Here is a 24,424-nt window from a genome sequence, read left to right on the forward strand (position 1 = left end):
CAGGCCGTTTGGTGATGTAAGCACCAGTGAGGTACTTGATTGGTGGTAACATGATAGCCAAAGGTGTAGATTACTAGGCAATCCCTAGGATTGGTAGGTATGTCAGCAACAGATGGTATGTCTGACATGATAGGCTTCAGGGTTTGGTCCCATGATGATGATGCAATAGAGGAGGGTTATAAATACCCCCAGCGCCATTTTGAAACAAAAGTGTTAATTGGCCTCTTACTTCCCTTGGGTATTTTGGTCATTAGTATTTGATGCTTCTAGGGGGCATGGCTTACATTGATTCAGAGAAAGAATTGCCAGCCAGGCCCCATAGACAGCATAAAAGTCACATGGTCTCTGTCTCCAAGGGTAGGGGCCAGAGGCAGTTAGGGGAAGAAAGCAGTGACAGAGTGGATGCAGGATTGCACTGATTAGTGCTTTATAAAGCTCTGCAACTGTGCATTACTTATAATTACTTGCTTGGGAAGTTATATTTATCATTACATGAGGGCATTAAATAAATGATATTTTAACTAACTGGACTACCCCTTTAACCCATCCAGGACAAAGGGCGTACAGGTACCCCCTGACGCTTAAGGACCCAGGGCGTACCTGTACATCCTGAGTCCCGTTAATGGAGTTTAAACCGGTGTCATGAGCGGAGAACGCATTAAGTGGGTCCCAGGTGCTATGGGCAGCCAGGACCCATTGCTAATGTCGGGCACAGCCTATCGGGCCGATGCCTGTCATTAACCCTTTAGATGCCGCGATCAAAGTTGCAGTTTCTAAAATGAAACTAAAACTATCCCGGCAGCTCAGCGATGTCCCCATCAGCTTACTGGATGACGAGAGGGTCCTCACCTGCCTCTTCGTTGTTTTTTCGTCGATCTGCTGTTCCAAGTCTGCTCAACAGGCTAGAGCAGCAGAGCGCCGAGAACACTGACCATGCTATAGCATTGTTCAATTCAAAAGATTGCATTTTATAGCCAAGGGTTAAAAAAAAGTGTAAAAATAAATGTTAATAGAAGTAAATTAACCCCTTCCCTATTAAAAGTTAAATCCCCCCCCCCTCCATTCCCATTTTTCAAATAAAATTGTGTAATGTAATAAAAAATAAAAATAATCATATGTGGTACCGCCGCATGCGTAAATTTCCTAAATAAATTAAAATATAAGGTTAGCTAAACCACACGGTCGATGGCGTACAAAAAAAATACCAAAGTCCAAAATTGTGCATTTTTGGTCACTTCATGTACCATAAAAAACTTATAAAAAGCGATCAAAAAGTCTCATCAAAACAAAAATGGTACAGATAAAAACTACTGATCATGGTGCAAAAAATGAGCCCTCATACAGCCCCGTATGCGGAAAAATAAAAAAAGTTATAGGGGTCAGAAAATTTTAAACATACTAATTTTGGTGCATGTAGTTACGATTTTTTTTAAAGTAGTAAAATAAAATAAAACCTACATAAATTGGGTATCCTTGTAACTGTATGAACCTACAGAATAAAGGTCAGGTGTACTTTTTACCAAAAATTGCACTGTGTAGAAACAGAAGCCCCCAAAAGTTACAAAATGGCTTTTTTTTTTTTTTTCAATTTCACCCCACAAATATATATTTTTTTGTTTCTCAGTAGATTTTGTTATTAAATGGTTGATGTCATTACAAAGTACAATTAGTGGTGCAAAAAACAAGCCCTTATATGGGTCTGTAGGTGCAAAATTGAAAGCGGTATGATTTTTAGAAGGATAGGAGAAGAAAAACGAAAGTGCAAAACCGAAAATTTCCCTGGTCCTTAAGGTCAAAATGGGCTTGGTCCTTTAAGGACAACTGTAGTGCAAGACTTTTATATATTCCTGTGCCAGGGCCTCAAAAATAAACAAAATAAACTTTAACTCACCTTTCTACGTTCCCCCGTCGGTCCAGTACAGGTCCAGCGGTGCTAACCTCATCCAACTTCCTGGGGACGGGGACGCCACAGAGCGGTCGGCGTATCACCAGCCGCAGCAATGTCCCACCCTGGCCAGTGATAGGCTGAGAGCACTCTCATGTAAGGAGCTCTGGCCGGCTTCTTACATGACAGTGCTCTCAGTCTATCACCGGCCGGGGCGGGACATCGCTGCAGCCGGTGATACGCCGACGGCTCTGCCGCATTCCCGTCCCCAGAAAGTTGAATGAGGTTGGACCGTGAGGCCTGTACTGGACCGACGGGGGAACGTAGGAAGGTATGTTAAAGTTTATTTTTGAGGCGCGGGCAAAGGAATATATAAATGTCTTGCACTACAGTTGTCCTTTAAGGGGATAACCAATACACGGCAGCAGCCCCAACTGGATTAACCACAGGTGGAGTACTAAACTGCTCCCCCCTTACAGAAGGGGGATTAACCCAAGCAGATGTGGCGCCTAAGGATGGCATCGCTCTGTTGACATTAACAGGCATAGCCGTCATCAATTCCAAGAAAGCAGCTAGCCCGGACATAAAAGACTGACCAGAAGCCCCAGGAGCATCCCTAGCAGATACATTAGGACAAACTGTGCAGTGCGCAAGATGGCCCCACTCACCATGAGCCAGACACCTGGGTGGGATCCACACCAGAAACAGCTGGAGGCATGGCAAGATTCTGCTCAGGAGGAGGGAAGGAGGGGACTCAACTCCTGTGAGAGGTGCTGCTGCTGCGGTCAGCAGCCGGAGATCGTCTTCTCTTAGATCAGGTAGAGGAGCATTGGGACGGGTGCACCGCAGCGCTACCCACTGGCAGATCCTCAAGCGCTGCAGTGTGATGCATATCCAAATGGCCGGAGCCTTATACGTAGCAGGTGAGACAGAGGAAGCAGGCATTACTTCAGTGGAGTGTCAGGACCAAATTGTAAGCAGCGGCGCAACCACTCTTCTCCCCCTGTGGCACCACAAGTCCCCCCCTCCCCCTGAGCTGATCAAATAACTGGACACCTGAAGCTGGTGTACATCATCTAACATATTGCTATCCATTATCTTGCAGGGAGAGAGCAGGGCAGCTGAAACCATAGGATGAAAATGATGATGAAACCCACCCCAGGATACTAGCTTATATAAACAAGTGAGTTCCCGCCACATCAGCAAGGCAGCAATCAGGTAAGGTCCACTTCAGCTCAACTCCAGTGGAAGTCCAATTCGGCCCAAAGCGCATCGGGTGACACCACCAAGCAGGAAGTAATCCCGCGATGGTGTCACCCCAGCAACACAGGGCACTAGAATGGTGGAGCGGGAGCTGTCAGCTCCCGCTCCACCATTTACACTCACAAGCTGCAAGCACTTCATGATTGCAGCATGTTAGCAGCAGGGATGTGATCCACGGCAGGCCAGCGTGATGATGTGACGTCATCACGCCTGCCCGAGATGCCATCCCGGCTCACACGCTGCAGGAATGAAGAGGAAGAGAGCTGCCCGTGGATTTGGTGAGTACAACAGTTTTTTTTTTTTTTATATTTGGTGCACTATGGCACTGGGGGCATTACATGTGAGCAGGGCCAGTTTTAGACTAAGTGTGGCCCTGGGCAAAAAGGAAAAATGGGGCCCCCAGATTGCGTGATCAAATATCACAAATGGCTGTGACTACAACATGAGAAACATAATAATTCCATCCAGGATGAATTTGTGGCTGTGGTAATTTGGAGGTCACAATGTGACCCCATTTAGTGCAGATTAGATCAGCTCCCCTCTTTGCAAGAACGAAGTGCGCGGACACCTGTGGAGCAAGAAATCCAGGGCAAAACAGCATCATAAAATGTATGGTCACAGGAAACCACAGGGTCACAGGAAGCCAAACATTTTATGATGCTGTTTTATGGCTTTTATAAACCCCCCAAAGAGCAAGAACTGATTTGTGCTGGATTTCTCTGTGTGACCACATTTACTTACATTAGCTGAGATTCAGCATGATTCATGGAGAACAACATGGCGATCTTTGATTGTGGAACTCATTTTTGCCATCTAGCCCTAACCTAATACGGTCACCTTGATCTTTATACAGAAATAGTCACCACACACAGATAAACAGTGATCTCAATGCTACCTATCAGTAATAGCGCCCACATATACTATAAGGCTATGTTCACAGACAGAATGTCCACATGGAGAATCTCCATGCAGATATTCTAATAATATGCCGGCACTAGGACTGCACAGGAATGCGCCGTCTCACAGAAAATGGAATTTCCGTGCCGGAAACATCTGTGGATCCATTTTGTGCCTCCAGCTGTTGCCACCCCTTTCCCCCGCCTCTGGTCTGCTGAAAATGTTCCGAACACTGGGGCAGTGGACTACCCCTTTAAGTACGCAGCATAGTTCCCCCCCATATTAAGTTGGCAGCACAGTTCCCCCCCACATTAGTTTGGCAGTATAGTTCCCCCACATTAGGTTGGCAGTATAGTTCCCCTACATTAGGTTGGCAGTATAGTTCCCCCACATTAGGTTGGCAGTATAGTTCTCCCCACATTAGGCTGGCAGTATAGTTCCCCCACATTAGGTTGGCAGTATAGTTCCCCCACATTAGGTTGGCAGTATAGTTCTCCCCACATTAGGTTGGCAGTATAGTTCTCCCCAAATTAGGCTGGCAGTATAGTTCTCCCCACATTAGGTTGGCAGTATAGTTCCCCCCCACATTAGGCTGGCAGTATAGTTCCCCCACATTAGGTTGGCAGTATAGTTCCTCCACATTAGGTTGGCAGTATAGTTCCCCCACATTAGGTTTGCAGTACACTCCCCCCACATTAGGTAGGCAGTATGTTCCCCCACAGACATACAGCCTACAACGATATACAGTGTATGGCTGGAGGCTGTATGTCTATGTATTGCCCTGCTTCAGTGCTCCGACCACCACTCCTCCTGGCTTATAGTCTATAGCAGTAGGTCCCGGGACCGGAGGAGCAGTGGTCGGAGCACTGAAGATGACGTGCTGCTGGTGACTTACCCTGCTGGCCAGCGGGCGTCCTACTGCTCGATGCTCTGCGCCTCCGTTCCTATGGGCACATGCACGGGATGTCAGTGACGTCCCGGTGTGCGCCCCTGTGTTTTTAAAGTTAATGCGTGCAACATTGTGTCCCGAAAAGATCTTTGGGGACACAGACATGTCCTTAATAGTGATGGGCGAAATTAATTCACCAACACCCCCCCCCCTCCACATCCACCACTGATACTTACACTACCAATACTGCAAGTGCCATCTTTAATTTTTTGCCCCTGCCCCCCCCCCCCCCCATTTTTTGCCACCTTAGGCAAAAGCTAATTTTTCCGCCCCTTGACTCCCACCTTACTACTGGGGTGACACACTGTAACAAACCTCCTCCTCACCTTACTACTGGGGTGACACACTGTAACAAACCTCCTCCTCATGTAATCACCTTACTACTAGGGTGAAACACTGTAACAAACGGTGAAATCGCGGCGTCCCGAACAGCTTACAGGACACCGGGAGGAACCCTACCTGCCTCCTCGGTGTCCGATCGGCAAATGACTGCTCCGTGCCTGAGATCCAGGCAGGAGCAGTCAAGCGCCAATAACACTGACCCAGGCGTGTTAATACATGCCAGTGATCTGTGTAAAAGATCAGTGTATGTAATGTTATAGGCCCCTATGGGGGCTATAACATTGCAAAAAAAAAAGTAAAAAAAAGGGTTAATAAAGATCATTTAACCCCTTCCCTAATAAAAGTTTGAATCACCCCCCTTTTCCCATTAAAAAAATAACAGTGTAAATAAACCGCAGGGTCAATGCGTACACGTAAAAAAACCTCCAAAGTCCAAAAAGCGTATTTTTGGTCACTTTTTATACCAATAAAAAAGTGATCAAAAAGTCAGATCAAAACAAAAATGGTACCGATAAACTTCAGATCATACCGCCCTGTACGTGGAAAAATAAAAAAAAGTTATAGGGGTCAGAAGAGGAAATTTTTAAACGTATAAATTTTCCTGCATGTAGTTATGATTTTTTCCAGAAGTACGACAAAATTAAACCTATATAAGTAGGGTACCATTTTAACCGTATGGACCTACAGAATAGTGATAAGGTGTAATTTTTATCGAAATATGCACTGCGTAGAAACGGAAGCCCCCAAAAGTTACAAAATTGTGTTTTTTCTTCGATTTTGTTGCACAATGATTTTTTTTTCATTTCGCCGTGGATTTTTTGGGTAAAATGACTAATGTCACTACAAAGTAGAATTGGTGACGCAAAAAATAAGCCATAATATGGATTTTTAGGTGGAAAATTGAAAGGGTTATTATTTTTAACGAAAATGCAAAAACTGAAAAACCCTGCATCCTTAAGGGCTTAAAAATTGTCTTCTTCTGACCCCTATACCTTTTTTATTTTTCCCGTATATGGGGATGTATGAGGGCTCATTTGCACCCTGACCCGTAGTTTTCATTGGTGTTATTTTTGTTTTGGTTAGTTTTTTTTATCGCTTTTTATACTTTTTTTTTCAGATATATGATGCTTTACGTTTATGCTAGTCACTGTACGGGATCATTATAATAGATCAGATATTCCCATATGGGGCAATTTCAAGTATATTGATTTATTTTTTACTCTTTAGATTGCTAATACTCATCAGTGTTTATCTGTGATCTACTGCTGTCATGCAGACCAGAGAAAAAACTACATGATGTCAGCAGGAGGCAGATAAAGTGAACTCTACGGCTACCATCTTAACTGATCTGATCCCTGCCGCCGTGCCGATGGCGATCAGATCAGCCACCGGAGCCACCGCAGATGCCGTGATCAATTGATCATGGCATATGAGGGGTTAAAGTCGGACTTTAGTGTGATTGTTAATATCGGCCCTTACTCGCGTATCCCTGGCTGCTGATAGCAGCCAGGGACCCACGGTCTAGGATGCAAGCTCAGCTGTTGCACTAGCTTCATAGCTGTGGCTGGACATAGGATGTACATGTACATCCTGGTGTGCTAAGCCCCAGGCGCCCAGACTGTACCTGTACGCTATTCGTCCTCTAGAAATTAAAATTGTCCTCTTCTGACCCCCATAACTCTCTTATTTTCCATATGTGGGAATGAATAATGGCTAATTTTTTGTGCCATGGCCTTTAGTTTTTATTTATGCCACATTGTTTAAAGGGGTATTCCAGGCAAAAACTTTTTATATATATCAACTGGCTCCAGAAAGTTAAACAGATTTGTAAATTACTTCTATTAAAAAATCTTAATCCTTCCAATAGTTATTAGCTTCTGATGTTTTCTGTCTAACTGCTCTATGATGATGTCACGTCCCGGGAGCTGTGCATGATGGGAAAATTTCCCCATAGGGACTGCTTCATACCCCTGCCGTGCCGTTGTGCCATGTAAAGACGGCGTTCTGCAGTAAGAGATTAATACAAAATGTTAAAGGGGTTGTCCAATTTAAAAAAATTCTAAATTCATGAATTATGTGAAAGTAAACATAGTTAAAAATATACTTGAATTTCTATGTACTGCTTTAGAGATATAGGTGGAGATTTATGAAAACCTGTGCAGAGGAAAAAGCTGACCTGTTGCCCATAGCATAGAAAAAAAATGAAAGAAGAAATCTGGATGCTATGGGCAATTGGTCAACTTCTCCTCTGCACAGGTTTTTAGAAATCACCTCCACAGAATTACTAATACCCCATGTGCCTGCATTTCTGTTGCTCTTGGTTATGACCCACTGAGGACCCACTAAAGTGGGTCACACATGCTTAGTTCAACTGCTGTCTCCTAAATGTAATTGCAGCTTGTCTCCACTGCACATACTAGCAAGGTGGACCTTACCTGGCAACAACAGGGTCAGAGAGGAAACCAGGAAGAGATCAGATCCATGGTTAAAAACAACACTACAGGGATAGCGGTAATTCTACCTAAAAACAGTACATTTGTACTCCTTTACACACATATGTGTGTGTGTGTGTGTGTGTGTGTGTATTTTTCACATCTGATTTCACCAACTTTTCTTTGTGGGACGGTAGGAGACACCTCCTACCGTCATTGTGTTTGATTTAGTCCCTCCATGTTTAAGTTTCCAAGAGATGCAGTATACAGTTAATGCTGTTCCTCTGCATCAAGTAAACTGTGAGTATTACTAATGTTTTACTATACAGACTGTTTGTGCGCTGTATCAGCCAATAGTGTAGATATATACGTGGAGCTCTAATGTGGCTAATCATGAGACTTCAGCCGGGTCCTGTTTTACTTTCGTGTAATGTGGGAGTTCAGGAGAAGCCATGTGTACAGCTGTAATTGGAGAAGGGGTCGCTCTCGGCTGCACTGAGTTATCTCCGGCTGCTTATTTAACTGCCGCCTTGTTTCTGCTTTGGTCATGCACCACGCCAAGTGAGCGGACCGCTGCAGAGGCAAAGATTGGTGGTATTTCATTTCTCCTACACATAGCTATTTTTGAGTTATGGTCAGAATCTTACGCACACTTTTGTATGTGTATCCTTAGATGCCCAGCCAGAAAGGGGAAAAAAACAGCAAGTCCAAGCATAGGCTTTGTCTCTCCTTTATTAAACCACTGCCAGATGGTTTTCCTGAAAGCATCTGTACTACCTGCTCTCCACCAGAGATCAGTGGTGGAACGGAAGTGGAAACAAACACCTATTTTTCTTGGTTTAACTCCTTCCCGCAGATGGCTGTATATATACGGGGGTTTACACGATACCTTTGTGCATTCCGCCGTATATATACGGCGTTCATTAAATATGCGCTCACGTGGCGCTGATCGGGTTACAGTGGGGATCAAAAGTTTGGGCACCCCAGGTAAAAATTTGTATTAATGTGCATAAAGAAGCCAAGGAAAGATTGAATAATATCCAAAGGGCATCAAATTACATATTAGACATTCCTATAATATGACAACAAAAGTTAGATTTTATTTCCATCATTTACACTTTCAAAATAACAGAAAACAAAAAAATGGCGTCTGCAAAAGTTTGGGCACCCTACAGAGTTAATATTTTGTACTTTCCCCTTTGGCAAGTATCACAGCTTGTAAACACTTTTTGTAGCCAGCCAAGAGTCTTTCAATTCTTGTTTGAAGTATCTTTGCCCATTCTTCCTTACAAAAGTCTTCCAGTTCTTTGAGATTTCTGGGATGTCTGTCACGAACTGCTCTTTTAAGGTCTATCCATAGATTTTCAATTATGTTGAGGTCAGGAGATTGTGAAGGCCATGGCAAAACCTTCAGTTTACGCCTTTTGATGTAATCCCCCATGGATTTCAAGGTGTGTTAAGGATCATTATCCATTTGTAGAAGCCATCCTCTCTTTAACTTCAGCTTTTTCACAGATGGCATCAAGTTAGCATCCAAAATTTGCTGAAATGTTATTGAATCCATTTTTTCTTCTACTCGTGAGATGTTCCCTGTGCCACTGGCTGCAATACAACCCCAAAGGATGATTAATCCACCCCCATGCTTAACAGTTGGACAGAGGTTCTTTTCATTAAATTCTGTTCCCCTTCTTCTCCATACTTACCTTTGCTCATTCCAGCCAAAAAGTTCAATTTTAACCTCATCGGTCCACAGAACTTGTTTCTAAAGTGCATCAGGCTTGTCTATAAGTTCATTTGCAAAGTTCAAATGCTGATTTTTGTGGTGAGGACGTAGAAGAGGTTTTCTTCTGTTGACTCTTCCATGAAGACCATATTTCTACAAGTATCTCTTTATAGTGGAATAGTGTACCACAACTCCAGTGTCTGCCAGATCTTTCTGGAGGGATTGTGCAGTCACACGTGGGGTTTGAATTGTTTTTCTCACAATCCTGCGAGCTGTTCTGTCTGACATTTTTCTTGGTCTTCCAGATCTTGCTTTAACTTCCACTGTTCCTGATGACTGCCATTTCTTAATTACAGAGGATAATGACATCTGAAAGCGTTTTGCTATCTTCTTATAGCCTTCTCCAGCTTTGTGAGCGTCAACTATTTTCAGTTTCAGATTTCTAGACAACTGCTTAGAAGAACCCATGGTGCTGATTGCTGGGGCAAGGTCAGATGAGCATTTAAAACCTTTGAGATTGACATCACCTGGTCTTGCCAGAAGATGATTGAGAACAATCCATGACACTGGCAGGTATAAGCTTTGCAAAGGGGGCAGTGCATGCTATAAGTTCTGCAGGGTGCCCAAACTTTTGCAGACGCTATTTTTTTGTTTTCTGTTATTTTGAAAGTGTAATTGATGGAAATAAAATAAAATTTTTGTTGACATATTATAAGAATGTCTAATCTGTAATTTGATGCCTTTTGGAGATTTTTTTCCATCTTTCCTTGGCTTCTTTATGCACATTAATACAAATTTTTACCTGGGGTGCCCAAACTTTTGATCCCCACTGTATACACTAGTCGCCCAATGGTGTTTAACTCCTTAAATACCTTATTCAAATTGCAGAAAATGTATGCAGTTGGCAAGGTTGGCACCCGTTTTCTTGCCAATCCACTTTTTGGGCCCGGCTGGAAACAGTTGGGTATTGTAGAGGGGCCCTTAATCATCAGTTACTTATTCGTAATACACATAAGCAACTTGCATGGTCGGCACTTGTTTTCTTGATAATCCACTTTTTGGGCCAGTCTGGAAGTAGTTGGATATTATGTAGGGGCCCTTACTCTTTATATTTACCCCATCAGGTTTGTGGCACAATGGTGCTTAACCCCTTGAATTCAAGTAGTTGTCAAGGTTGGCACCTGTTTTCTTGCCAATTCACATTTTGGGCCATGCTGGAAACAGTTGGGTATTATGCAGGGGCCCTTACTCTTTATATTTCCATCCCTAGATCAGTGGCCCAATGGCATTTATCCCATAGAAATCATCAGTTATTCAAAATTATGAAAATGTAAGTAGTTGGCAAAGTTCTTGCCAATCCATTGTTTGGGCCAGGCTGGAAACAGTTGGGTATTATGCAGGGGCCCTTACTTCTCATATTTCCACCATCAGGTTAGTGGCCCAATGGTGTTTATCCCTTTAAAAATCATAACTTCTTCAAAATGCAGAAAATGTAAGTAGTTGGCAAGGTTGGGACCTATTTTCTTGCAAAGCCACTGTTTGGGCCAGGCTGGCAACAATTTGGTATTATGTAGGGGCCCTTACTCTTTATATTTCCACCCCTAGGTTAGTGGCCCAATGGTGTTTAACTCCTTAACGACCACGGACGTAAATGTACGTCCTGGCTTGGAGGTACTTCGCGCACCAGGACGTCATTTTCGTCCTGTATATGACTGCGACCATCGGAGCAGTGCTTGTGTCATACACGTCAGGTTCCGGCTGCTGTCAGCAGCCTGGGACCAGCCAGTAATGGCCGACATCCGCGATTGTGCGGATGTCCGCCATTAACCACTCTGATGCCGTGATCAGTACAGATAACAGCAGCTGCGGCAATGCGCAAGTTAAAATAGATGATCGGATCGTCCGCAGCGCTGCCGCGGCGATCCGATCATCTGTAATGGCGGATGTAGGTCCCCTCACCTGCCTCTGTCCGTCTCTCGACGTCTCCTGCTCTGGTCTGAGATCGAGCAGACCAGAGCAGAAGATAGCCGATAATACTGATTAGTGCTATGTCCTATGCATAGCACTGAACAGTATTAGCAATCAAATGATTGCTATAGATAGTCCCCACTACATTAAAAGTGTAAAAAAAAAAAAAAGTAGAAACATTTTAACATATTTGGTAATGCCGCGTGCATAAATATCCAGTCTATCAAAGTATAATGGGACTGGCGCAAGGCTAATGTGGTACCAATCTTCAATAAGGGCTCTAGGTCTTCGCCAGGCAATTATAGACCGGTAAGTCTAACGTGCATTGTGGGTAAATTGTTTGAAGGACTTATAGGGGATTACATACAGGAATACATAGGGGATAATAGTATTATAAGTGATAGCCAGCATGGGTTTACTAAGGATAGAAGTTGTCAAACCAATCTAATTTGCTTTTATGAAGAGGTGAGTAGAAGCCTTGACAGAGGAATGGCTGTGGATATAGTGTTTCTGGATTTTGCCAAAGCGTTTGATACTGTCCCTCACAGACGTCTGACAGGTAAGTTAAGGTCTTTGGGCTTGGAAAGTTTAGTTTGTAACTGGATTGAACACTGGCTCGTGGATCGTACCCAGAGAGTGGTGGTCAATGATTCGTACTCTGATTGGTCCCCGGTAATTAGTGGTGTACCCCAAGGTTCAGTACTGGGCCCGCTGTTGTTTAATTTATTTTTCAATGATATGGAGGATGGTATTAACAGCTCTGTTTCTATCTTTGCAGATGACACCAAGCTTTGTAGCACGGTACAGTGTATAAAGGATGTGCATAAGTTACAAGATGACTTGGATAGACTAAGTGTCTGGGCATCCACTTGGCAAATGAGGTTCAATGTGGATAAATGTAAAGTTATGCATCTGGGTACTAAGAACATGCATGCATCGTATGTCTTAGGGGGGATTAAACTGGCAGAGTCACTGGTAGAGAAGGATCTGGGTGTACTTGTAGATCACAGACTACAGAATAGCATGCAATGTCAGGCTGCTGCTTCCAAAGCCGGCAGGATATTGTCATGTATAAAAAGAGGCATGGACTCAAGGGACAGGGACATAATACTCCCCCTTTATAAAGCATTGGTACGGCCTCACCTGGAATATGCTGTTCAGTTTTGGTCCCCTGTTCATAAAAGGGACACTGCGGAGTTGGAAAGGGTGCAGAGACGCGCGACTAAACTAATATGGGGCATGGAACATCTTAGCTATGAGGAGCGATTAAAGGAGAGTCTTGAGAAGGTCTTGAGAAGCGACGTTTAAGGGGGGATATGATAAACGTATATAAGTATATAAATGGCCCATACAAAAAATATGGAAAAAAACTGTTCCAGGTTAAAGGACGAGGGGGCACTCCCTCCGTCTGGAGAAGAAAAAGTTTAGTCTCAAGGGGCGACACGCCTTCTTTACCGTGAGGACTGTGAATTTATGGAACGGTCTACCTCAGGAACTGGTCACAGCAGGAACAATTAACAGCTTTAAAACAGGATTAGATACATTCATGGAACAAAATAACATTAATGCTTATGAAGAAATATAAAATCCCATCCCTTCCCCAATATCGCGCCACACCCCTACCCCTTAATTCCCTGGTTGAACTTGATGGACATATGTCTTTTTTCGACCGTACTAACTATGTAACTATGTAAAAATGCGTGGTTGGCACCTGTTTTCTAGCCAATCCACTTTTTGGGCTAGGCTGGCAACAGTCTGGTATTGTGCAGGGACCCTTACTCTTTTTATATTTCCACCCTTAGGTTAGTGGTTCAATGGTGTTTAACCCATAGAAATCATCAGTTATTCAAAATTATGAAAATGTAAGTAGTTGGCACAGTTCTTGTCAATCCATTGTTTGGGCCAGTCTGAAAACAGTTGGGTATTATGCAGGGGCCCTTACTCCTCATATTTCTGCCATCAAATTAGTGGCCCAATGGTGTTTATCCCTTTAAAAATCATCAGTAACTTCTTCAAAATGCAGAAAATGTAAGTAGTTGGCAAAGTTGGGACCTATTTTCTTGCCAAGCCACTGTTTGGGCCAGGCTGGCAACAATTTGGTATTATGCAGGGGCCCTTATATTTCCACCCTTAGGTTAGTGGTTCAATGGTGTTTAACCCCTTAAAATAATCAGTTTCTTATTCGAAATGCATTCTTTTGTACATTGTTTACTAAAGTTTTTTTCTGCAAAAACATAAACAATCTAGACATTTTTTTCTCAGCCTGATTGTTCCCAAATAATATTCATCGATGTATAAAAAAAAAAAAAACAGGTTTACTGCAGATAAATAACAGGAGAAAAGGTGGTTTATTTTTTAATATTTATAGAACATTTTCTATAAGAAAATGCTCGAATAAGAAACCAACTTCAGCCTCGTAGTGAAACCCTCTTTATTTTCAATGTGCGAATTTCTTTGTGTGGTCGGATTAACTCTAGCATGCTTGTACAGCCGTTGGCAGTCCGCGTATGCTGGGAGTTCTAGTTTTTCAAAAGCTGCAGGCCCACAGCGATTTTCATTTTTATTTTTTTTTCACAGTCTGTGACTAACTGATCTGGAGGACTGGCCACACGAAACTAAATCCGCACTGCGTCACCGAAATTGGTACAGCCGGTGTGCGTCCAATCCTCCCCCAGCTCTCCGAAGATTTCCGAAGCTAGAGCTGGGGAAGGGCAGAGCAAGGGGAGAGAGAAGTACACGCCCCCTCCTTCCTCTCCCCTCCCTGAGCTCAAGACGGACGTAGATCTCCACGGGGAGAAGTACACGCCCCCTCCCTCATCTCCCCTGCTTGAGCTTTGTCTGTTTTTACTGTACACGGACTGGGGATGTACTGCAGGGACTGGGAATAAATCTCTGACTGGGGATGATTTCTATGTGAGGAGGAGGGGGTCCCTGTTATGTATGTGTGTATGCTGGGAATTGTAGTCCCTGTTATGTGTGCATGTATGCTGAGAGTTGTATTCCCTGTTAGGTGTGTGTGTGTGTGTATGCTGGGAGTTGTAGTTCCTGTTCGGGGTGTGTGTATGCTGGGAGTTGTAGTCCCTGTTATGTGTGTATGTATGCTGGGAGTTGTAGTCCCTGTTACGTGTGTGTGTGTGTTTATGCTGGGAGTTGTAGTCCCTGTTTGGTGTGTGTGTGTATGCTGGGAGTTGCAATCCCTGTTATGTGTGTGTATGCTGGGAGTTGTAGTCCCTGTTATGTGTGTATATGCTGGGAGTTGTAGTCCCTGTTATGTGTGTGTATATATATATGCTGGAAGTTGTAGTTGTAGTCCCTGTTAGGTGTGTGTGTGTATGCTGGGAGTTGTAGTCCCTGTTAGGTGTGTGTATGATGGGAGTTGTAGTCCCTGTTAGGTGTGTGTGTGTATGCCAGTGGTTCCCAACCAGCGAATGCTGGGAGTTGTAGTCTGTTAGGTGTGTGTGTATATGCTGGGAGTTGTAGTCCCTGTTAGGTGTGTCTGTATGCTGGGAGTTGTAGTCCCTGTAAGGAATGTGTGTGTATGCTGGGAGTTGTAGTCCCTGTTAGGTGTGTGTGTATCCTGGGAGTTGTAGTCCCTGTAAGGTGTGTGTGTGTATGCTGGGAGATGTAGTCCTTGTTAGGTTTGTGTGTATGCTGGGAGTTGTAGTCCCTGTTAGGTGTGTGTATGCCAGTGGTTCCCAACCAGGGAATGCTGGGAGTTGTAGTCCCTGTTAGGTGTGTGTGTGTGTATGCTGGGAGTTGTAGTCCCTGTTAGGGATGTGTGCATGCTGGTAGTTGTAGTCCCTGTTAGGTGTGTGTATGTATATTGGGAGTTGTAGTCCCTGTTAGGTGTGTGTGTATGCCAGTGGTTCCCAACCAGGGAATGCTGGGAGTTGTAGTCCCTGTTAGGTTTGTGTATGTCTGTGTTTTCCAACCATGTAGTGCTGGGAGTTGTAGATTTGCAACACCTGGAGGCACCCTGGTTGGGAAACACTGGTGTATGCCCTGTAGAGGTGTGGTGAACTACAACTCCCAGGAGACTACAGAGGCAGCATGCTGGTGTTATACCACAGACTGAAGACTCCTGAATGACACATGCTGGGAGTTGTAGTCCCTTTTGTGTGTGTATGCCAGTGTATCCCAACCAGGGCTGAGTTATGTTAGTGTGCTGTGTATAACGCAGGTTTCCTCATGCTGCAAGGGGGGGGGGGGGGGGGAAAACAAACTGCACTGGCTGGCTTCTGCTATTTCATTGGGTGTTTATTAGCCCCATAAAGAGGACATGGAAATGAATGGGGTTTGCACAGGACATGAACATCACTGTATGAACCCTGTGCATTTATATGTCAGAGTTCATACAGGAAAGCAGAAATGCACGGGGTTCACACAGGAAAGCAGAGATGCAGGGGGTTCACACAGGGAAGCAGAGATGCACGGGGTTCACACAAGGAAGCAGAGATGCAGGGGGTTCACACAGGGAAGCAGAGATGCACGGGGTTCACACAGGGAAGCAGAGATGCACGGGGTTCACACAGGGAAGCAGAGATGCATGGGTTTCACACAGGGAAGCAGAGATGCATGGGGTTCATACAGGGAAGCAGAGATGTACAGGGTTCATACAGGGAAGTAGAGATGCACGGGGTTCATACAGGGAAGCAGAGATGCACTGGGTCTGTACAGGGAAGCAGAGATGCACGGGGTCCGTACAGGGAAGCAGAGATGCACGGGGTCCGTACAGGGAAGCAAAGATGCACTGGGTCCATACAGGGAAGCAGAGATGCACGGGGTCCGTACAGGGAAGCAGAGATGCACTGGGTCCATACAGGGAAGCAGAGATGGACGGGGTTCATACAGGGAAGCAGAGATGCACGGGGTTCATACAGGGAAGCAGAGATGCATGGGGTTCATACAGGGAAGCAGAGATGCACGGGGATCATACAGGGAAGCAGAGATGCACGGGGTTTTTACAGAGATCTTCATTTCAGCGTTTATTGTAATGCAGCTTTGAGAGAAAAATCATGTCAGGAGGGACGTACAGGAGAAGTAACACTCTAGCATGTACAGCTTCATCCAGGGGAAATTGAGAAGGAGGGCAAAACGGATTTTGTCGGCGGCCGCCAATTGAAATCTGCAAGTTGAGTTTTAGATTAAATCATTAACCTGTCTAGGACCAAGGGCGTACCTGTACGGCCTCAGGGTTTCCGGTCACCATCGGTAACTGGGCGGTGAACGGAACGGGATGCCTGCTGAAATCGTTCAGCAGGCATCCGGTGTGAATGCCTGGGGGGCTCCTGAGCCCCCCCATGTTGGTCAATTCAGACCGGAGATTTGTGGCGATTCCAGGTCATATGTGGCTCCAGTGACCCGGTAAATAAGGGTGTTCAGGGCTGTCCAAGACAGCTTCGATCATCCTGAAGTGATAGGAGTGAGGTGGCGGGGGTGCCACCCCACCTATCTCTGCTATTGGTCGGTCAGAAGGGACCGACTAATAGCAGATCGTGGAGGTGGCGCATGGGTTAAAATTCAGTTCCTCCGCTCTGCCCACCCACGGTAGTCCGGGCAGAGCGGGGGAACTGTGATGTGAGCAGCGGTGGAGGTCCCTTACCAATTGCGTACGGTGATCCTCCTCTAAGTGTGGCGGGCAGCGATCGTGCTGTTGACGGGAGCCAGGAGCTGAGTACTTTCCTAGCAACATCTGGAGGGCCTCAGTTTGGAGATCACTGTGCAGTGGTCTCTAAATGGTAGCCATCCAGATCTTGCATAACTACAACTCCCAGCATGCATGAACAGCAAATGGCTGTCTGGGCATGCTGAGAGTTGTATATGTGTACCTCCAGCTGTTGCATATCTAAAACTCCCAGCATGCCCTTCGGTTATCAGGGCATGCTGGGAGTTGTAGTTTTGCCACAGCTGGAGGCCAACTGGTGAGGAAGCACCCAGTTAGGTAACAGAACCTAATTCAGTGCTTCCCCACTAGTGAGCCTCCAGCTGTTGCAAAACTACAACTCCCAGCATGTATGGTCTGTCAGTGCATGCTGTGAGTTGTAGTTATGCAATATCTGGATGGCCACAATTTAGAGACCGCTGCACAGTGATCTCCAAACTGTGGCCCTCCAGATGTTGCTAGGCAACTACTCACCTCCTGGCTCCCGTCAACAGCATGATCGCCGCCCGCCACACCTAGAGGAGGATCCTCGCCCGCAGTCGGTAAGGGACCACCGCCGCTGCTCACATCACAGTTCCCCCGCTCTGCCCGGACTACCGTGGGTGGGCAGAGCGGAGGAACTGAACTTTAACCCTCGCGCCACCTCCCCGATCTGCTATTGGTCGGTCGCTTCTGACGGGCCAATAGCAGAGATATGTGGGGTGGCACCCCCGCCACCTCACTCCTATCACTTCAGGGTGATCAAAGCTGTCTTGGACAGCCCAAAACACCCTTATTTACTGGGTCACCGGAGACACATATAACCTGGAATAGCCACAAATCTCCGGTCTGAATTGACCAACATGTGGGGCCCTCAGGAGCCCCCCAGGCACTGGCACGGGATGCTTGCTGAACGATTTCAGCAGGCATCCTGTTCCGTTCACCGCCCGGTTACTGGTGGTGACCGTAAACCATGAGGCCGTACAGGTACGCCCTTGGTCCCAGACAGGTTAATTGTGGTGTCCGGATACCGTATTGCATACCGTACCTTGTATGGTGGTTCCCAAAGTCAGAGTAACTACGCTCAGGTAGGGTCCCCCAGGTGGGACAGCCCCTAGTCGCCTCTCCTCTACTCTAATTCTGTAATGTTTATACATGGACATATTTGGTAATAATGTATATTTAATACAATGGATAGTATACTTACCTTGCTAGCGTCACAGGACCCATAATCCTCTGTGAAGGTGATTGACATCAGTATGGACAAATTAGCACTAGTCCAGCCCCTGCCCATATAAGGGAGCTGTATGCCAATGATCGCTCTCTTGGGTTACTGCTCTCGTGGATGCCAGACTAGCAGGACGGATCTGCACAACTTTCAAAGACACTCTAGGCCTAACAACTTAACGGCCTCTGCAGAACCTAAACCGTGAGTTCTAAACTAATCCCCGCTAAAACTAGCGTGACTACTGGACCGAAACTAAATCCCCCTAAATCCAGTGGAACAACACATATTATCCTAAAGACTCTAAATTGCTTAAGGTCCCAACCTTTGTCAATCTCCAAGAGAATTTGCATTTGTAGAGACTGTTCCTATTGTGAAGTTTGCATAAAATCTTCAGTAAAAGATCCAACTGTTTTCAGCAAACTCTCCGATTGTGGACATTCAATTATTCTATACCTCCCTATCGCTCTTGGGAAGAGTGGTGGTAGGACAAGCATTACAGAGGAGCCCTCATCCTGGCGTTACGTATAGCAAGGGTTAACCAGACACCCTTTAGTCACTGCACAGCTACACTCCCCATACCCTACTCCCCCAGGCTATCACATAATGATTTAATCTAAAACTCCACTTGCAGAATTCTGCAAGTGTAGATTTCAATTGGCGGCTGCTGCCAAAATCCGTTTTCCCCTCCTTCTTTATTTCCCCTGGATGAAGCTGTACATGCTAGAGTGTTATTTCTCCTGTACGTCCCTCCTGACATGATTTTCTCTCAAAGCTGCTGTGCAATAAACGCTGACATGAAGACCACTGTATGAACCCCGTGCATCTCTGCTTCCCTGTATGAACCCTGTGCATCTCTGCTTCCCTGTATGAACCCCGTGCATTTCTGCTTCCCTGTACGGACACTGTGCATCTCTGCTTCCCTGTACGGACACTGTGCATCTCTGCTTCCCTGTATGAACCCTGTGCATCTCTGCTTCCCTGTATGATCCCCGTGCATCTCTGCTTCCCTGTATGAACCCTGTGCATCTCTGCTTCCCTGTATGAACTCTGACCTATAAATGCACATGGTTCATACAGTGATGTTCATGTCCTGTACAAACCCCATTCATTTCCATGTCCTCTTTAAGGGGCTAATGAACATCCAATCAAAAAGCAGAATCCAGCCCATGCAGTTCGTCCTCCCCCTTGCATCCCAAGGAAACCTGCGTTATACACAGCACACTAATATATATATATATATATATATATATATATATATATCTCTATCATACACAGCACACATATATATACACACACAGCGTTATACACAGCACACTAATATATATATATATATATATATATATATATATATATATACACACACACACACACACACAGCGTTATACACAGCACACTAACATAACTCAGCCCTGGTTGGGATACACTGGTATACACACACAAAAGGGACTACAACTCCCAGAATGTCATTCAGGAGTCTTCAGTCTGTGGTATAACACCAGCATGCTGCCTCTATAGTCTCCTGGGAGTTGTAGTTCACCACACCTCTACAGGGCATACACCAGTGTTTCCCAACCATGGTGCCTCTAGGTGTTGCAAATCTACAACTCCCAGCATTACCTATTACCATTACCTGGGAAACACAGGCATACGCACACCTAACAGGAACTACAACTCCCAGCACACACACACACACACATAACAGGGACTACAACTCCCAGCATACACACACACACACACACCTAACAGGGACTATAACTCCCAGCATACACACACCTAACAGGGACTACAACTCCTAGCATACACACACTTAACAGGGACTACAGTTCCCAGCATTCCCTGGTTGGGAACCACTGGCATACACACACCTAAAACTACAACTCCCAGCATACACACACCTAACTGGGTCTACAACTCCCAGCATACACACACCTTACAGGGACTACAACTCCCAGGATACACACACCTAACACGGACTACAACTCCCAGCATACACACACCTAACAGGGATTACAACTCCCAGCATACACACACCTAACAGGGACTACAACTCTCAGCATACACACACACATAACAGGGACTACAACTCTCAGCACACACACACACACACAACAGGGACCCCCTCCTCCTCACATAGAAATCATCCCCAGTCAGAGATTTATTCCCAGTCCCTGCAGTACATCCCCAGTCCGTGTACTGTAAAAACAGACAAAGCTCAAGCAGGGGAGATGAGGGAGGGGGCGTGTACTTCTCCCCGTGGAGATCTACGTCCGTCCTGAGCGCAGGGAGGGGAGAGGAAGGAGGGGGCGTGTACTTCTCTCTCCCCCCTTGCTCTGCCCTCCCCCAGCTCTAGCTTCGGAAATCTTTGGAGAGCTGGGGGAGGATCGGACGCAAGTATTCACGGGGCACAAAAAACCATCTCACACCGGAAGGTTTTTGGTTATGATACAGAATAACGAAAGCAGGGCCTCAACACTCTCGTTGAGCGGCGAAAACGCGATTCCAGCAATGAAGTAACTTTGAACACTCGTCGTACCGTAGTTTGCGTTCTTCCCGCGTGATTTCCGCTGTCCTGTTCTGACGTCGTTGCTGTGTGTTGTGGCGGAACAGGAAGGAGCTACCGTGCACCATGACTAACGGTAACCGAGTCGTTGTGAATAAGCGGGGAGACAAACACAGTGTTACATGGGGCTCTCTGCAGTGCTTGTCACAAGGAGCAGTCAGCGTACAAGTATCCTGTAGACGTGGCTCTGGATAGCAGTCTGAGGTGGAAGAGCCTGCGTGTAACTTGTTGTTATAGCCCAGTGTTTCCCAACCAGGGTGCCTCCAGCTGTGGTCAAACTACAACTCCCAGCATGTCCGGACAGCCAAAGGCTGCTGGGAGTTGTAGTTTGACCACAGCTTGAGGCACCCTGGTTGGGAAACACTGTTACAGCCCTATGAATATGTTAGCTTTTTATTTCCACGTCTCTAATATTTCAGAGATTGACGGCATATTTTAGACTTAGTGGCGCAGATTTATCAAACTGTGAGAGAAAAAATAGTGATTTTCCCACAACAACCAATCACAGCTCAACTAACAAGCTGAGGTAAAGTGAAAGCTGAGCTGTGATTGGATGCTGTGGGAAAATCACTTTTTTTCCCCTCTCACACAGTTTGATAAATCTGGGCCAGCGTGTTTTTTATTTATTTTTGCACTACTCTAGAGGTATCCTTTGGCGTCCTGTCAATAATGGAATGCCCTTTTCATATCACTGGCCTGAACTGAGTCACGTAGTTTGTGCCGCCTCATGCTAGTATGCTATAATTTGATGGGTCTCTATAGTGCAGCAGGCAGCGCTATTGAGTCCAATTGTAGGAATCCATTCAAATTACGGCTTTTTTGAGTGGAATTTCGCTTGGCAAATAGGATGCAGTAGCCTCCCATTGTTCTCAATTGGGTTCTTGCTACACCATTCACACTACGAACATTCCACCGCGGAAATTCCGATTCCCAAACTCCACCATTATATTGAATGTGTTCATTCTTTTGGCGGAATCCGCACAGGAATCCATTGCTATCCATTGAGATGGCGCATTTTGGAACGGTATTATTGCCAGCGCCGGCTCTAGGTGGAATTTCCATCCGGGCTAAGATTCTGTAGTGTGAATGAGCCCTAATAGTGTATATTAGCGAAAAGCTGCCCTATTGGAGTCACTTGATGAATGGTGCCCCCTGCTTGGAGTCTCAGCTTGGTGGCGGTAACTGCAACATATTAGGATTATTATAAAAGTAACATTAATTTGATTGAAACAATAGGTCCTTTTCTGGTGACACATTCCTTTTAACTGCTTGATGGCGTGGTTATCTGTGCCTTAGGCTCGTTCACATTAACCCCTTGGGGACGGAGCCCATTATAACCCTAAGGACGGGAGCATTTTTTGCAAATCTGACCACTGTCACTTTAAGCATTAATAACTCTAGGATGCTTTTACTTATAAATTTGATTCCGAGATAGTTTTTTCGTGACATATTCTACTTTATGGTAGTGGTAAATTTTTGTCAAAACTTGCATCATTTCTTGGTGAAAAATTCCAAAATTTTATGAAAAGTTAAAATTTAGCATTTTTTTAACTTTGAAGCTCTCTGCTTGTAAGGAAAATAGACATTCCAAATCATATATTGATTCACAAATACAATAGGTCTACTTTATATTTGCATAATAAAGTTGACATGTTTTTACTTTTGGAAGACATCAGAGGGCTTCAAAGTTAAGCAGCAATTTTCCAATTTTTCACAAAATTTTCAAAATCGAAATTTTTCAGGGACCAGTTCAGGTTTGAAGTGGATTTGAAGGGCCTTCCTATTAGAAATACCCCACAAATGACCCAATTATAAAAACTGCACCCCTCAAAGTATTCAAAATGACATTCAGTAAGTGTGTTAACCCTTTAGGTGTTTCACAGGAATAGCAGCAAAGTGAAGGAGAAAATTCAAATACTTCATTTTTTACACTCGCATGTTCTTGTAGACCCAGTTTTTGAATTTTTACAAGTGGTAATAGGAGAAAAAGCCTCCAAAAAATTGTAACCCAGTTTCTCTCGAGTAAGGAAATACCTCATATGTGTATGTCAAGTGTTCGGCGGGCGCAGTAGAGGGCTCAGAAGGGAAGGAGCAACAATGGGATTTTGGAGAGTGAATTTTTCTGAAATGGTTTTTGGGGGGCATGTCACATTTAAGAAGCCCCTATGGTGCCAGAACAGCAGAAAACCGCACATGGCATACCATTTTGGAAACTACACCCCTAAAGGCATGTAACAAGGGGTCCAGTGAGCCTTAACACAACGCAGGTGTTTGACGATTTTTTGTTAAAATCGGATGTGTAAATGAAAAAAAAAAAATGTTTTCTCTAAAGTGCAGTTTCTTCCCCAAATTTACCATTTTTACAAAGGGTTATGGGAGAGAATGCCCCCCAAAATTTGTAACCCCATCTCTTCTGAGTATGGAAATACCCCATGTTAGGACGTAAAATGCTCTGCGGGCGAAATACAATGCTCAGAAGAGGAGGAGCGTCATTGAGCTTTTGGAAAGAGAATTTGTTTGGAATGGTAGTCAGGGGCCATGTTCGTTTACAAAGCCCCCCGTGGTGCCAGAACAGTGGACCCCCCCCCACGTGACCCATTTTGGAAACTACACCCCTCACATAATTTAATAAGGGGTGCAGTGAGTATTTACACCCCACTGGCGTTTAACAGATCTTTGGAACAGTGGACTGTGCAAATGAAAAATAAAATTTTTCATTTTCACGGAGCACTGTTCCAAAAATCTGTCAGACACATGTGGGTCGTAAATGCTCACTGTAAACCTTATTACATTACACGAGGGGTCACATGTGGAGGGGTCCATTGTTCTGGCACCATGGGGGCTTTGAAAACTCATGTGGCCTTCAATTCCGGACACATTTTCTCTTCAAAATCCCAATGGCGCTCCTTCTCTTCTGAGCATTGTAGTTTGCCCGCCGAGCACTTTACATCCACATATGGGGTATGTTCTTACTCAGAGGAAATGGGGTTACAAATTTTGGGGGGCTTTTTTCCTATTTTCCCTTGTGAAAATGACAAATTTAGGGTAACACCAGCATTTTAGTGAAAAAAATGTTTTTTTCATTTTCCCATCAAACTTTAATGAAAATTCGTCAAACACCTGTGGGGTGTAAATGCTCACTATACCCCTTGTTAAATTCCTTGGGGGGTGTAGTTTCCAAAATAGGGTCACATGTGGGTATTTATGTTTTTTCATTTATGTCAGAACCACTGTAAAATCAGCCACCCCTGTGCAAATCACCAATTTAGGCCTCAAATATACATGGTGCGCTCTCACTCCTGAGCCTAGTTGTGCGCCCGCAGATTGTTTTACGCCCACATATGGGGTAATTCCGTACTCAGGAGAAAGTGTGTTACTAATTTTGGGGGGCTTTTTTTCCTTTTACTTCTTGTGAAAATAAAAAGTATGGGGCAACATCAGCATGTTAGTGTAAACATTTTTTTTTTTTACACTAACAGGCTGGTGTAACCCCCAACTTTTCATAAGAGGTAAAAGGAGAAAAAGCCCCCCAAAAT

The 24,424-nt window shown here is 44.9% G+C and overlaps 2 protein-coding genes across 2 annotated transcripts in view; one reads left to right on the top strand and one right to left on the bottom strand.

The window, feature by feature from the left end:
• Positions 1-18,930, bottom strand: part of LOC130357913 (uncharacterized) — a 30,459-nt gene extending 11,529 nt beyond the window's left edge. Inside the window, exon 1 of the mRNA XM_056560666.1 lies at positions 18,308-18,930. Coding sequence (XP_056416641.1) covers positions 18,308-18,330 — 23 coding nt within the window. The 5' untranslated portion in view covers positions 18,331-18,930. The remainder of the gene's footprint in view (positions 1-18,307) is intronic.
• Positions 18,931-20,643: 1,713 nt separating this feature from the next.
• TMEM167B (transmembrane protein 167B) overlaps positions 20,644-24,424 on the top strand; it is a 39,447-nt gene continuing 35,666 nt past the window's right edge. The window contains exon 1 of the mRNA XM_056557716.1: positions 20,644-20,964. Within this exon, the coding sequence (XP_056413691.1) occupies positions 20,955-20,964 (10 nt within the window). The 5' untranslated portion in view covers positions 20,644-20,954. The remainder of the gene's footprint in view (positions 20,965-24,424) is intronic.

This window comes from Hyla sarda, chromosome 2, assembly GCF_029499605.1.
Source record: "Hyla sarda isolate aHylSar1 chromosome 2, aHylSar1.hap1, whole genome shotgun sequence".
Lineage (NCBI taxonomy): Eukaryota > Metazoa > Chordata > Amphibia > Anura > Hylidae > Hyla > Hyla sarda.